We start from the raw sequence: 12,242 nt of genomic DNA, 5'->3' as shown, positions 1-12,242 counted from the left end.
GGAAAGGGAAGACACAGAGAACTGAGGTGAGCGTCTCGTCTCCAGCCAGCGAGATTTCAAACAGACACACACAGAGGCATGGCGGGCCTACGGTTCCAGGGGATACTTTCCCGACAGGTTTTGCCCACCCCACTAGAAAATAGAGCATTTCCCAAGATTGTCCTTTCTCACATTAAGTCGACCCAAGCCCGATGGTGGCCTCTTCCAGGGAGCGTGCCGGCCAGTGGGCTTTCAAAAGCTGTGGCCTGGCTAAGGCGTTGGGAGCGTCCATCTGAGCATTTGCCCACACACCCCAAGATTCCTTTCTGGCCTGTAGCATTCCCCCTTTGGGAAGGAGTCGGACAAAATCCCTATCACCCACGCATGGAAACCCCCCTGCTCCCAGGTTGTGGGCTTGCAGGCACGGCCTCACGCAGAGGCAGAGGAACCCGGGCAAGAGTGGCCCCCGGAAAGGAGGCAAATGAACCGGGAGGCGCCCCATCCAGAAGGGGAGCGTGGGACACTCCGGAACCGGACCCAGGCTGGGCTGTGCAAGGGAAGCCGCTCGGGCCACCCGGAGGAGCGTTAGAGCCGAGGCCCGGGAGCGCGACTTACCCGGATGGAGTCGCCAGGTTCTCTCCAGTCCCTGCCATTCTGCGGCTCCTTCCTCTGGGGCCTGCCGCTGACTTTCTGCTCTCCAACGATCCCTGGCTTCTCCTCATGCCTGCAAAACACAAATGACGTTCAGCTGGACGGCCCCAACCCTGCGAGCTGGCTCGGGTGGAAGGTCCCTGGGTTGCGGTCCTGGTCAGGGTTTTTGGGGTCCCAGCTGGAGGGCGCTAGTAACCGGGCCGAGACTGCTCCTCCCCTTCTCTCTGATCCATCCCCAACCCCAGGGAGTCTTGCAGGATGTGGCATACCCACTGAGGGCAGAGCCTATGGCTTGTCCGCCTGCCGCCTCGGGGGCACGGTTCTCTGAGGCGGCGTCCTGGCCCTCCCCTTTGGGGAGGGTCAGGACTAGGCAGAGCTGCCGTGTGGCGAGCCCTGGATGAGCTAGAACGTAGAGTCTGTTTCTCTCCGGTCTCCCAGCCCGTGCCTCAAGAGGGGTGTGCAGACACGGAGGGCCACACACCCCATCTCCTAGGGGGGGTCCAGCCCAAGCACGGGTCAGGCAGCCAGCCCTGGCCTCACCTGTGTCTCGGCCCCTCCACTCGGGCCGTCCTGTGAGAGGAACCCGGGGTCTGGAGCTGCGTGGGTGTGCACGGTGCCAGGTTCTCCTTCTCCTTCTGATGGGAGCCCAACGGCCAGAGGGTCAGCGTCTGGCCCCAGCGCTTCATGGGGCACCTCAGGTTTCTTGCCGTGTGCCCAAAGGCCCCACAGTCCTTGCATTTGACCTGTGGGCAGAGGAAGAGGATGGTGAGAGCTCAGGGCCCGGCAGGCCGCTTTCAAAGGGCAGCAGGACAGGAGGGGCGATGTGAGCGTTGAGTAGGGAGTGGCGGCAGTCTTCCTCGGGTGCCGGGTGAGGTGTGAGGATGTCAAGATGAGCTCTGCTGGCCCTGCCCACAGCAATATCGGACGGGGACACCGGGGTGACCACCCGGGTGGACACGACAATTGGGGTTGCGGTTGCAACTCCGAGGCTCCGGTTCCCCCGTTTCTGCACCTCTCTAGGCCAGCCTTAGCCGGGCAGGAGAAAGGGGGTTTTCCTGGCCCAAGCGTTTCCCGTTTAAAATGTCTCTCCTTGGCCCACAGGCCCCCTTGCTCCCGCCAGGTCCCAGCCTCCACTTACCCTGCTCTCCTCCACCTCAGCCGGGGGAGCCCGCTTGCCCAGGGCTACCCCCTGTAGCTCTTTCACGGAGGTGGCTTTAGGGAGCCTGTGGGGCTGAGGCAGGGTGTCGAGACCAGCTGCCCGCCTCATCTTCTTGGTGCTTCCGGGTCCCTCTCCGTCGGGCCTCGATGTTTGGAATCCCTGAAGCACAAGAAAGGTGAGCTCTCTTTCACGTCGAGAGAGAAAAAAGGCCCACAATCACCTTCTCTTCTGATTGGGGTGGGGATTCCCGCCGCCCCCTCCCCAGACCCTTCTGCCCTCCCCAAAGCCCAAAGAAGCACCATGAAGCGGGAAGAACCATCACAGCATCCCCCTGAGACCCGCTATGGTGCCTTTCTCCTCTCCCCTAGTTGCGTGCGAGGTAAGCTGAGGTCCCCCAGGGAAACCCACCAGAAGTCCAGCGGTGATCCTGTGGTCTAGCAGCAGGTCTCGGGGAGGTGTAGGCCGGTCCGGGTCCCACGAAAGCAAGGCTGCTTCCAGGGCCGGGGAGGGTGGGAGAGTAAGGGAAGTCTCCCTCCCAGGCAGGCCTTTATACTCCGCCAGGCCCCACGTCATGGGGCCCCCGGTCCTGTCCAATCAAGTCGCCCAGTCATCTGTGAAATCATCGTAGCTTGAACCAAGACTGTGGACTCTAGGCGCCTTCCAGGCATTGAAGGACCTTTAAAAGGAACCTGTGGACCCTCTCCCTCACCCGTAGCCCTAGGCCCTAGCCCTGAACCCTGTGCCCCACCCAAACAGCCCGCCCCCCGCATCACGGACCAAGAGAGCAGAAATTCAGTGAACCCGAACCTCTGCAGGGGGCCGGAAGAAGGCAGAAATGGTTGATGCCCACCAGGTGATCCCAATGGAAGCCAAATGGGAGTATGTCTACATGCACTTCTGGGCCCACTTTCATGCACAGAAATCGTAACTGAGGCTAGTCAGAAACGTGCCCGCTTGGCGGCCCCATGTCTGGACAGGTTCTGAGCATCAGTACATCGAACCAGCCAAGGGGACATGGACACCAGGGCCTCCTCAGCCTCCTCTTCTCCCTCGGGGAAAGGCCATTTGATGAACAGCTGTTGAAATGATCCCCATGACCCCCTCTGGCTTGGATTCAGAAACACGCACCACGTCACATAATATGTTAAACTTTATTCACACTGAATGCCATGTTAGAAACACATGCACAGCGGCCTCGGGGAACCCAAGGGGCAGAGTGCGTGCCACATACTCAGTGCCCTCCCTTGAAAGGCTTCCGGAGAGCCGAAACCTCTCTTCTCAGGGTCGAGATTCAGAAAGGCCAGCGTTCCCGTGGGGGCTGCCTTAGCCAAAGTCTTGCCCCATTCCCTGCTCCCGCACAGAAAGGGGCTCCGAGTCAGTCCTTCCCCCTGGACGGTAGGGCTTTCTGGGAAAGAAAGGGGCGATGCTCAGTTTGAGGAGTCCCATTGAAAAGGCCATGTCAGTCTCCACGAGGGGTGTGGGCCGCGTCAGCGTTCCCTTGCCAGCTAGTTCCCGGCTTCCAGCACGAGCACACCGACAAGAGCTGGGGAAGGCCTTTCTCCACAGCCCCGGCGGAATGGGCAGCTCCCGGCTTCCACCCCGCCTCAGGCCTTCGGTCAGGTCAAAGTCTCGCGAGGTGGGAGGCTGGGACTGCCCTGCCCTGCGGGCTCTCACCCACAGTCACTCTCCTCAGAGGAGGACACCAGAAGGTCCTCATAGAGGACACTCTTCGCGGCCCCCGGGCACAGCCCCTCAGGCTCCCCTGGGGCGCGGGGACTCTGGCGAGGAGCTGCCGGCTTGGCGGGAGCCTGGCCCGTGGGAGCGTCTGGAAAGCTGGCGCTCCAGCTTCCGCCGACCAGCCTCGTGAAGACCACTCTGAGGGGCGGGCCTGGAACACGGCCGGGCGCTGGGGGTCGAGGCGCGCGACGGGCCTGCCCGGCGTGCCCGTGCGGTCCGGCGCGCGGCTCCTGGACGTGCGTGCCCGCCGCTGGTGGACATGCCCTCCTGATCCCTTGGGGTGCCTCCTGGTGTGCTGGTGTGTCCGCACTGTCGGCAGCCTGGAGAGTAGGGGGAGCCCCCAGACCGGGGCCGCGAGCCCTCAGCCGGGGGCCCCGGAAGGGGCTGCGTCTCGGCTTCTTCGGGGGGTTCTGGCAGACCTGGAGGGGGATCTGGGCAGCCCTCTTGTTTGGTGCCAGGAGGACGAGCTTTCGCTCCTGGCCCAGACGCTGGGTGGCGGGCTGTGGGCTGCCTCGTGAGCCTGCCCGGGTCCCCGGGCCGTGTGCCCGCAGTTGGAGGGCTTGGCGTGGGCTGAGGGCTCCCGCAGCGTGCTGGGACCCCGCAGAGGAGGCCCCGTCGGGCCCGCTCCTTGTCGGCTGGCCTAGGCCCTTGGAGGCCGGCTGGGGGGCGCTGGGCTCTTCGACTTTCCGTGCCTCGGGTTGCCCGTGGGGAAGGGGCACCCCCCGACCGGGCACTCTCACCGTGGCCCCGGCAGGGAGCCTGGACCTCCGGGCAGGCAAGTGGAGGGGCGGCCGCCCTGTGGGCAGAGACACCACTTCCGGTCTCCTCGGAGGGGCGTGGACAGGCAAGGGCCGGCAAGCCCGCTGCGGGGAAAGGGAAGACACAGAGAACTGAGGTGAGCGTCTCGTCTCCAGCCAGCGAGATTTCAAACAGACACACACAGAGGCATGGCGGGCCTACGGTTCCAGGGGATACTTTCCCGACAGGTTTCGCCCACCCCACTAGAAAATAGAGCATTTCCCAAGATTGTCCTTTCTCACATTAAGTCGACCCAAGCCCGATGGTGGCCTCTTCCAGGGAGCGTGCCGGCCAGTGGGCTTTCAAAAGCTGTGGCCTGGCTAAGGCGTTGGGAGCGTCCATCTGAGCATTTGCCCACACACCCCAAGATTCCTTTCTGGCCTGTAGCATTCCCCCTTTGGGAAGGAGTCGGACAAAATCCCTATCACCCACGCATGGAAACCCCCCTGCTCCCAGGTTGTGGGCTTGCAGGCACGGCCTCACGCAGAGGCAGAGGAACCCGGGCAAGAGTGGCCCCGGAAAGGAGGCAAATGAACCGGAGGCGCCCCATCCAGAAGGGGAGCGTGGGACACTCCGGAACCGGACCCAGGCTGGGCTGTGCAAGGGAAGCCGCTCGGGCCACCCGGAGGAGCGTTAGAGCCGAGGCCCGGGAGCGCGACTTACCCGGATGGAGTCGCCAGGTTCTCTCCAGTCCCTGCCATTCTGCGGCTCCTTCCTCTGGGGCCTGCCGCTGACTTTCTGCTCTCCAACGATCCCTGGCTTCTCCTCATGCCTGCAAAACACAAATGACGTTCAGCTGGACGGCCCCAACCCTGCGAGCTGGCTCGGGTGGAAGGTCCCTGGGTTGCGGTCCTGGTCAGGGTTTTTGGGGTCCCAGCTGGAGGGCGCTAGTAACCGGGCCGAGACTGCTCCTCCCCTTCTCTCTGATCCATCCCCAACCCCAGGGAGTCTTGCAGGATGTGGCATACCCACTGAGGGCAGAGCCTATGGCTTGTCCGCCTGCCGCCTCGGGGGCACGGTTCTCTGAGGCGGCGTCCTGGCCCTCCCCTTTGGGGAGGGTCAGGACTAGGCAGAGCTGCCGTGTGGCGAGCCCTGGATGAGCTAGAACGTAGAGTCTGTTTCTCTCCGGTCTCCCAGCCCGTGCCTCAAGAGGGGTGTGCAGACACGGAGGGCCACACACCCCATCTCCTAGGGGGGTCCAGCCCAAGCACGGGTCAGGCAGCCAGCCCTGGCCTCACCTGTGTCTCGGCCCCTCCACTCGGGCCGTCCTGTGAGAGGAACCCGGGGTCTGGAGCTGCGTGGGTGTGCACGGTGCCAGGTTCTCCTTCTCCTTCTGATGGGAGCCCAACGGCCAGAGGGTCAGCGTCTGGCCCCAGCGCTTCATGGGGCACCTCAGGTTTCTTGCCGTGTGCCCAAAGGCCCCACAGTCCTTGCATTTGACCTGTGGGCAGAGGAAGAGGATGGTGAGAGCTCAGGGCCCGGCAGGCCGCTTTCAAAGGGCAGCAGGACAGGAGGGGCGATGTGAGCGTTGAGTAGGGAGTGGCGGCAGTCTTCCTCGGGTGCCGGGTGAGGTGTGAGGATGTCAAGATGAGCTCTGCTGGCCCTGCCCACAGGCAATATCGGACGGGGACACCGGGGTGACCACCCGGGTGGACACGACAATTGGGGTTGCGGTTGCAACTCCGAGGCTCCGGTTCCCCGTTTCTGCACCTCTCTAGGCCAGCCTTAGCCGGGCAGGAGAAAGGGGGTTTCCTGGCCCAAGCGTTTCCCGTTTAAAATGTCTCTCCTTGGCCCACAGGCCCCCTTGCTCCCGCCAGGTCCCAGCCTCCACTTACCCTGCTCTCCTCCACCTCAGCCGGGGGAGCCCGCTTGCCCAGGGCTACCCCCTGTAGCTCTTTCACGGAGGTGGCTTTAGGGAGCCTGTGGGGCTGAGGCAGGGTGTCGAGACCAGCTGCCCGCCTCATCTTCTTGGTGCTTCCGGGTCCCTCTCCGTCGGGCCTCGATGTTTGGAATCCCTGAAGCACAAGAAAGGTGAGCTCTCTTTCACGTCGAGAGAGAAAAAAGGCCCACAATCACCTTCTCTTCTGATTGGGGTGGGGATTCCCGCCGCCCCCTCCCCAGACCCTTCTGCCCTCCCCAAAGCCCAAAGAAGCACCATGAAGCGGGAAGAACCATCACAGCATCCCCCTGAGACCCGCTATGGTGCCTTTCTCCTCTCCCCTAGTTGCGTGCGAGGTAAGCTGAGGTCCCCCAGGGAAACCCACCAGAAGTCCAGCGGTGATCCTGTGGTCTAGCAGCAGGTCTCGGGGAGGTGTAGGCCGGTCCGGGTCCCACGAAAGCAAGGCTGCTTCCAGGGCCGGGGAGGGTGGGAGAGTAAGGGAAGTCTCCCTCCCAGGCAGGCCTTTATACTCCGCCTGGCCCCACGTCATGGGGCCCCCGGTCCTGTCCAATCAAGTCGCCCAGTCATCTGTGAAATCATCGTAGCTTGAACCAAGACTGTGGACTCTAGGCGCCTTCCAGGCATTGAAGGACCTTTAAAAGGAACCTGTGGACCCTCTCCCTCACCCGTAGCCCTAGGCCCTAGCCCTGAACCCTGTGCCCCACCCAAACAGCCCGCCCCCGCATCACGGACCAAGAGAGCAGAAATTCAGTGAACCCGAACCTCTGCAGGGGGCCGGAAGAAGGCAGAAATGGTTGATGCCCACCAGGTGATCCCAATGGAAGCCAAATGGGAGTATGTCTACATGCACTTCTGGGCCCACTTTCATGCACAGAAATCGTAACTGAGGCTAGTCAGAAACGTGCCCGCTTGGCGGCCCCATGTCTGGACAGGTTCTGAGCATCAGTACATCGAACCAGCCAAGGGGACATGGACACCAGGGCCTCCTCAGCCTCCTCTTCTCCCTCGGGGAAAGGCCATTTGATGAACAGCTGTTGAAATGATCCCCATGACCCCCTCTGGCTTGGATTCAGAAACACGCACCACGTCACATAATATGTTAAACTTTATTCACACTGAATGCCATGTTAGAAACACATGCACAGCGGCCTCGGGGAACCCAAGGGGCAGAGTGCGTGCCACATACTCAGTGCCCTCCCTTGAAAGGCTTCCGGAGAGCCGAAACCTCTCTTCTCAGGGTCGAGATTCAGAAAGGCCAGCGTTCCCGTGGGGGCTGCCTTAGCCAAAGTCTTGCCCCATTCCCTGCTCCCGCACAGAAAGGGGCTCCGAGTCAGTCCTTCCCCCTGGACGGTAGGGCTTTCTGGGAAAGAAAGGGGCGATGCTCAGTTTGAGGAGTCCCATTGAAAAGGCCATGTCAGTCTCCACGAGGGGTGTGGGCCGCGTCAGCGTTCCCTTGCCAGCTAGTTCCCGGCTTCCAGCACGAGCACACCGACAAGAGCTGGGGAAGGCCTTTCTCCACAGCCCCGGCGGAATGGGCAGCTCCCGGCTTCCACCCCGCCTCAGGCCTTCGGTCAGGTCAAAGTCTCGCGAGGTGGGAGGCTGGGACTGCCCTGCCCTGCGGGCTCTCACCCACAGTCACTCTCCTCAGAGGAGGACACCAGAAGGTCCTCATAGAGGACACTCTTCGCGGCCCCCGGGCACAGCCCCTCAGGCTCCCCTGGGGCGCGGGGACTCTGGCGAGGAGCTGCCGGCTTGGCGGGAGCCTGGCCCGTGGGAGCGTCTGGAAAGCTGGCGCTCCAGCTTCCGCCGACCAGCCTCGTGAAGACCACTCTGAGGGGCGGGCCTGGAACACGGCCGGGCGCTGGGGGTCGAGGCGCGCGACGGGCCTGCCCGGCGTGCCCGTGCGGTCCGGCGCGCGGCTCCTGGACGTGCGTGCTCGCCGCTGGTGGACATGCCCTCCTGATCCCTTGGGGTGCCTCCTGGTGTGCTGGTGTGTCCGCACTGTCGGCAGCCTGGAGAGTAGGGGGAGCCCCCAGACCGGGGCCGCGAGCCCTCAGCCGGGGGCCCCGGAAGGGGCTGCGTCTCGGCTTCTTCGGGGGGTTCTGGCAGACCTGGAGGGGGATCTGGGCAGCCCTCTTGTTTGGTGCCAGGAGGACGAGCTTTCGCTCCTGGCCCAGACGCTGGGTGGCGGGCTGTGGGCTGCCTCGTGAGCCTGCCCGGGTCCCCGGGCCGTGTGCCCGCAGTTGGAGGGCTTGGCGTGGGCTGAGGGCTCCCGCAGCGTGCTGGGACCCCGCAGAGGAGGCCCCGTCGGGCCCGCTCCTTGTCGGCTGGCCTAGGCCCTTGGAGGCCGGCTGGGGGGCGCTGGGCTCTTCGACTTTCCGTGCCTCGGGTTGCCCGTGGGGAAGGGGCACCCTCCGACCGGGCACTCTCACCGTGGCCCCGGCAGGGAGCCTGGACCTCCGGGCAGGCAAGTGGAGGGGCGGCCGCCCTGTGGGCAGAGACACCACTTCCGGTCTCCTCGGAGGGGCGTGGACAGGCAAGGGCCGGCAAGCCCGCTGCGGGGAAAGGGAAGACACAGAGAACTGAGGTGAGCGTCTCGTCTCCAGCCAGCGAGATTTCAAACAGACACACACAGAGGCATGGCGGGCCTACGGTTCCAGGGGATACTTTCCCGACAGGTTTTGCCCACCCCACTAGAAAATAGAGCATTTCCCAAGATTGTCCTTTCTCACATTAAGTCGACCCAAGCCCGATGGTGGCCTCTTCCAGGGAGCGTGCCGGCCAGTGGGCTTTCAAAAGCTGTGGCCTGGCTAAGGCGTTGGGAGCGTCCATCTGAGCATTTGCCCACACACCCCAAGATTCCTTTCTGGCCTGTAGCATTCCCCCTTTGGGAAGGAGTCGGACAAAATCCCTATCACCCACGCATGGAAACCCCCCTCCTCCCAGGTTGTGGGCTTGCAGGCACGGCCTCACGCAGAGGCAGAGGAACCCGGGCAAGAGTGGCCCCGGAAAGGAGGCAAATGAACCGGAGGCGCCCCATCCAGAAGGGGAGCGTGGGACACTCCGGAACCGGACCCAGGCTGGGCTGTGCAAGGGAAGCCGCTCGGGCCACCCGGAGGAGCGTTAGAGCCAAGGCCCGGGAGCGCGACTTACCCGGATGGAGTCGCCAGGTTCTCTCCAGTCCCTGCCATTCTGCGGCTCCTTCCTCTGGGGCCTGCCGCTGACTTTCTGCTCTCCAACGATCCCTGGCTTCTCCTCATGCCTGCAAAACACAAATGACGTTCAGCTGGACGGCCCCAACCCTGCGAGCTGGCTCGGGTGGAAGGTCCCTGGGTTGCGGTCCTGGTCAGGGTTTTTGGGGTCCCAGCTGGAGGGCGCTAGTAACCGGGCCGAGACTGCTCCTCCCCTTCTCTCTGATCCATCCCCAACCCCAGGGAGTCTTGCAGGATGTGGCATACCCACTGAGGGCAGAGCCTATGGCTTGTCCGCCTGCCCCCTCGGGGGCACGGTTCTCTGAGGCGGCGTCCTGGCCCTCCCCTTTGGGGAGGGTCAGGACTAGGCAGAGCTGCCGTGTGGCGAGCCCTGGATGAGCTAGAACGTAGAGTCTGTTTCTCTCCGGTCTCCCAGCCCGTGCCTCAAGAGGGGTGTGCAGACACGGAGGGCCACACACCCCATCTCCTAGGGGGGTCCAGCCCAAGCACGGGTCAGGCAGCCAGCCCTGGCCTCACCTGTGTCTCGGCCCCTCCACTCGGGCCGTCCTGTGAGAGGAACCCGGGGTCTGGAGCTGCGTGGGTGTGCACGGTGCCAGGTTCTCCTTCTCCTTCTGATGGGAGCCCAACGGCCAGAGGGTCAGCGTCTGGCCCCAGCGCTTCATGGGGCACCTCAGGTTTCTTGCCGTGTGCCCAAAGGCCCCACAGTCCTTGCATTTGACCTGTGGGCAGAGGAAGAGGATGGTGAGAGCTCAGGGCCCGGCAGGCCGCTTTCAAAGGGCAGCAGGACAGGAGGGGCGATGTGAGCGTTGAGTAGGGAGTGGCGGCAGTCTTCCTCGGGTGCCGGGTGAGGTGTGAGGATGTCAAGATGAGCTCTGCTGGCCCTGCCCACAGGCAATATCGGACGGGGACACCGGGGTGACCACCCGGGTGGACACGACAATTGGGGTTGCGGTTGCAACTCCGAGGCTCCGGTTCCCCGTTTCTGCACCTCTCTAGGCCAGCCTTAGCCGGGCAGGAGAAAGGGGGTTTCCTGGCCCAAGCGTTTCCCGTTTAAAATGTCTCTCCTTGGCCCACAGGCCCCCTTGCTCCCGCCAGGTCCCAGCCTCCACTTACCCTGCTCTCCTCCACCTCAGCCGGGGGAGCCCGCTTGCCCAGGGCTACCCCCTGTAGCTCTTTCACGGAGGTGGCTTTAGGGAGCCTGTGGGGCTGAGGCAGGGTGTCGAGACCAGCTGCCCGCCTCATCTTCTTGGTGCTTCCGGGTCCCTCTCCGTCGGGCCTCGATGTTTGGAATCCCTGAAGCACAAGAAAGGTGAGCTCTCTTTCACGTCGAGAGAGAAAAAAGGCCCACAATCACCTTCTCTTCTGATTGGGGTGGGGATTCCCGCCGCCCCCTCCCCAGACCCTTCTGCCCTCCCCAAAGCCCAAAGAAGCACCATGAAGCGGGAAGAACCATCACAGCATCCCCCTGAGACCCGCTATGGTGCCTTTCTCCTCTCCCCTAGTTGCGTGCGAGGTAAGCTGAGGTCCCCCAGGGAAACCCACCAGAAGTCCAGCGGTGATCCTGTGGTCTAGCAGCAGGTCTCGGGGAGGTGTAGGCCGGTCCGGGTCCCACGAAAGCAAGGCTGCTTCCAGGGCCGGGGAGGGTGGGAGAGTAAGGGAAGTCTCCCTCCCAGGCAGGCCTTTATACTCCGCCTGGCCCCACGTCATGGGGCCCCCGGTCCTGTCCAATCAAGTCGCCCAGTCATCTGTGAAATCATCGTAGCTTGAACCAAGACTGTGGACTCTAGGCGCCTTCCAGGCATTGAAGGACCTTTAAAAGGAACCTGTGGACCCTCTCCCTCACCCGTAGCCCTAGGCCCTAGCCCTGAACCCTGTGCCCCACCCAAACAGCCCGCCCCCGCATCACGGACCAAGAGAGCAGAAATTCAGTGAACCCGAACCTCTGCAGGGGGCCGGAAGAAGGCAGAAATGGTTGATGCCCACCAGGTGATCCCAATGGAAGCCAAATGGGAGTATGTCTACATGCACTTCTGGGCCCACTTTCATGCACAGAAATCGTAACTGAGGCTAGTCAGAAACGTGCCCGCTTGGCGGCCCCATGTCTGGACAGGTTCTGAGCATCAGTACATCGAACCAGCCAAGGGGACATGGACACCAGGGCCTCCTCAGCCTCCTCTTCTCCCTCGGGGAAAGGCCATTTGATGAACAGCTGTTGAAATGATCCCCATGACCCCCTCTGGCTTGGATTCAGAAACACGCACCACGTCACATAATATGTTAAACTTTATTCACACTGAATGCCATGTTAGAAACACATGCACAGCGGCCTCGGGGAACCCAAGGGGCAGAGTGCGTGCCACATACTCAGTGCCCTCCCTTGAAAGGCTTCCGGAGAGCCGAAACCTCTCTTCTCAGGGTCGAGATTCAGAAAGGCCAGCGTTCCCGTGGGGGCTGCCTTAGCCAAAGTCTTGCCCCATTCCCTGCTCCCGCACAGAAAGGGGCTCCGAGTCAGTCCTTCCCCCTGGACGGTAGGGCTTTCTGGGAAAGAAAGGGGCGATGCTCAGTTTGAGGAGTCCCATTGAAAAGGCCATGTCAGTCTCCACGAGGGGTGTGGGCCGCGTCAGCGTTCCCTTGCCAGCTAGTTCCCGGCTTCCAGCACGAGCACACCGACAAGAGCTGGGGAAGGCCTTTCTCCACAGCCCCGGCGGAATGGGCAGCTCCCGGCTTCCACCCCGCCTCAGGCCTTCGGTCAGGTCAAAGTCTCGCGAGGTGGGAGGCTGGGACTGCCCTGCCCTGCGGGCTCTCA

At 63.0% G+C, this 12,242-nt stretch overlaps 2 protein-coding genes across 2 annotated transcripts; both read right to left on the bottom strand.

The window, feature by feature from the left end:
- Positions 1–3,459: 3,459 nt before the first annotated feature.
- On the bottom strand, positions 3,460–6,753 carry LOC131274678 (protein FAM90A15-like). Its single transcript, XM_058282301.1, has 5 exons — positions 6,589–6,753; positions 6,160–6,339; positions 5,563–5,765; positions 4,988–5,096; positions 3,460–4,389 (listed from the first exon to the last, which is right to left on the bottom strand). The coding sequence occupies exons 1-5, from the start codon at positions 6,751–6,753 to the stop codon at positions 3,460–3,462; spliced, it is 1,587 nt and encodes a 528-aa protein (XP_058138284.1).
- Positions 6,754–7,849: 1,096 nt separating this feature from the next.
- Positions 7,850–11,143, bottom strand: LOC131274677 (protein FAM90A15-like). Its single transcript, XM_058282300.1, has 5 exons — positions 10,979–11,143; positions 10,550–10,729; positions 9,953–10,155; positions 9,378–9,486; positions 7,850–8,779 (listed from the first exon to the last, which is right to left on the bottom strand). The coding sequence occupies exons 1-5, from the start codon at positions 11,141–11,143 to the stop codon at positions 7,850–7,852; spliced, it is 1,587 nt and encodes a 528-aa protein (XP_058138283.1).
- Positions 11,144–12,242: the final 1,099 nt, after the last annotated feature.

Source organism: Dasypus novemcinctus, chromosome 19, assembly GCF_030445035.2.
Source record: "Dasypus novemcinctus isolate mDasNov1 chromosome 19, mDasNov1.1.hap2, whole genome shotgun sequence".
Lineage (NCBI taxonomy): Eukaryota > Metazoa > Chordata > Mammalia > Cingulata > Dasypodidae > Dasypus > Dasypus novemcinctus.
This window is presented reverse-complemented; position numbering and strand designations above follow the sequence as displayed.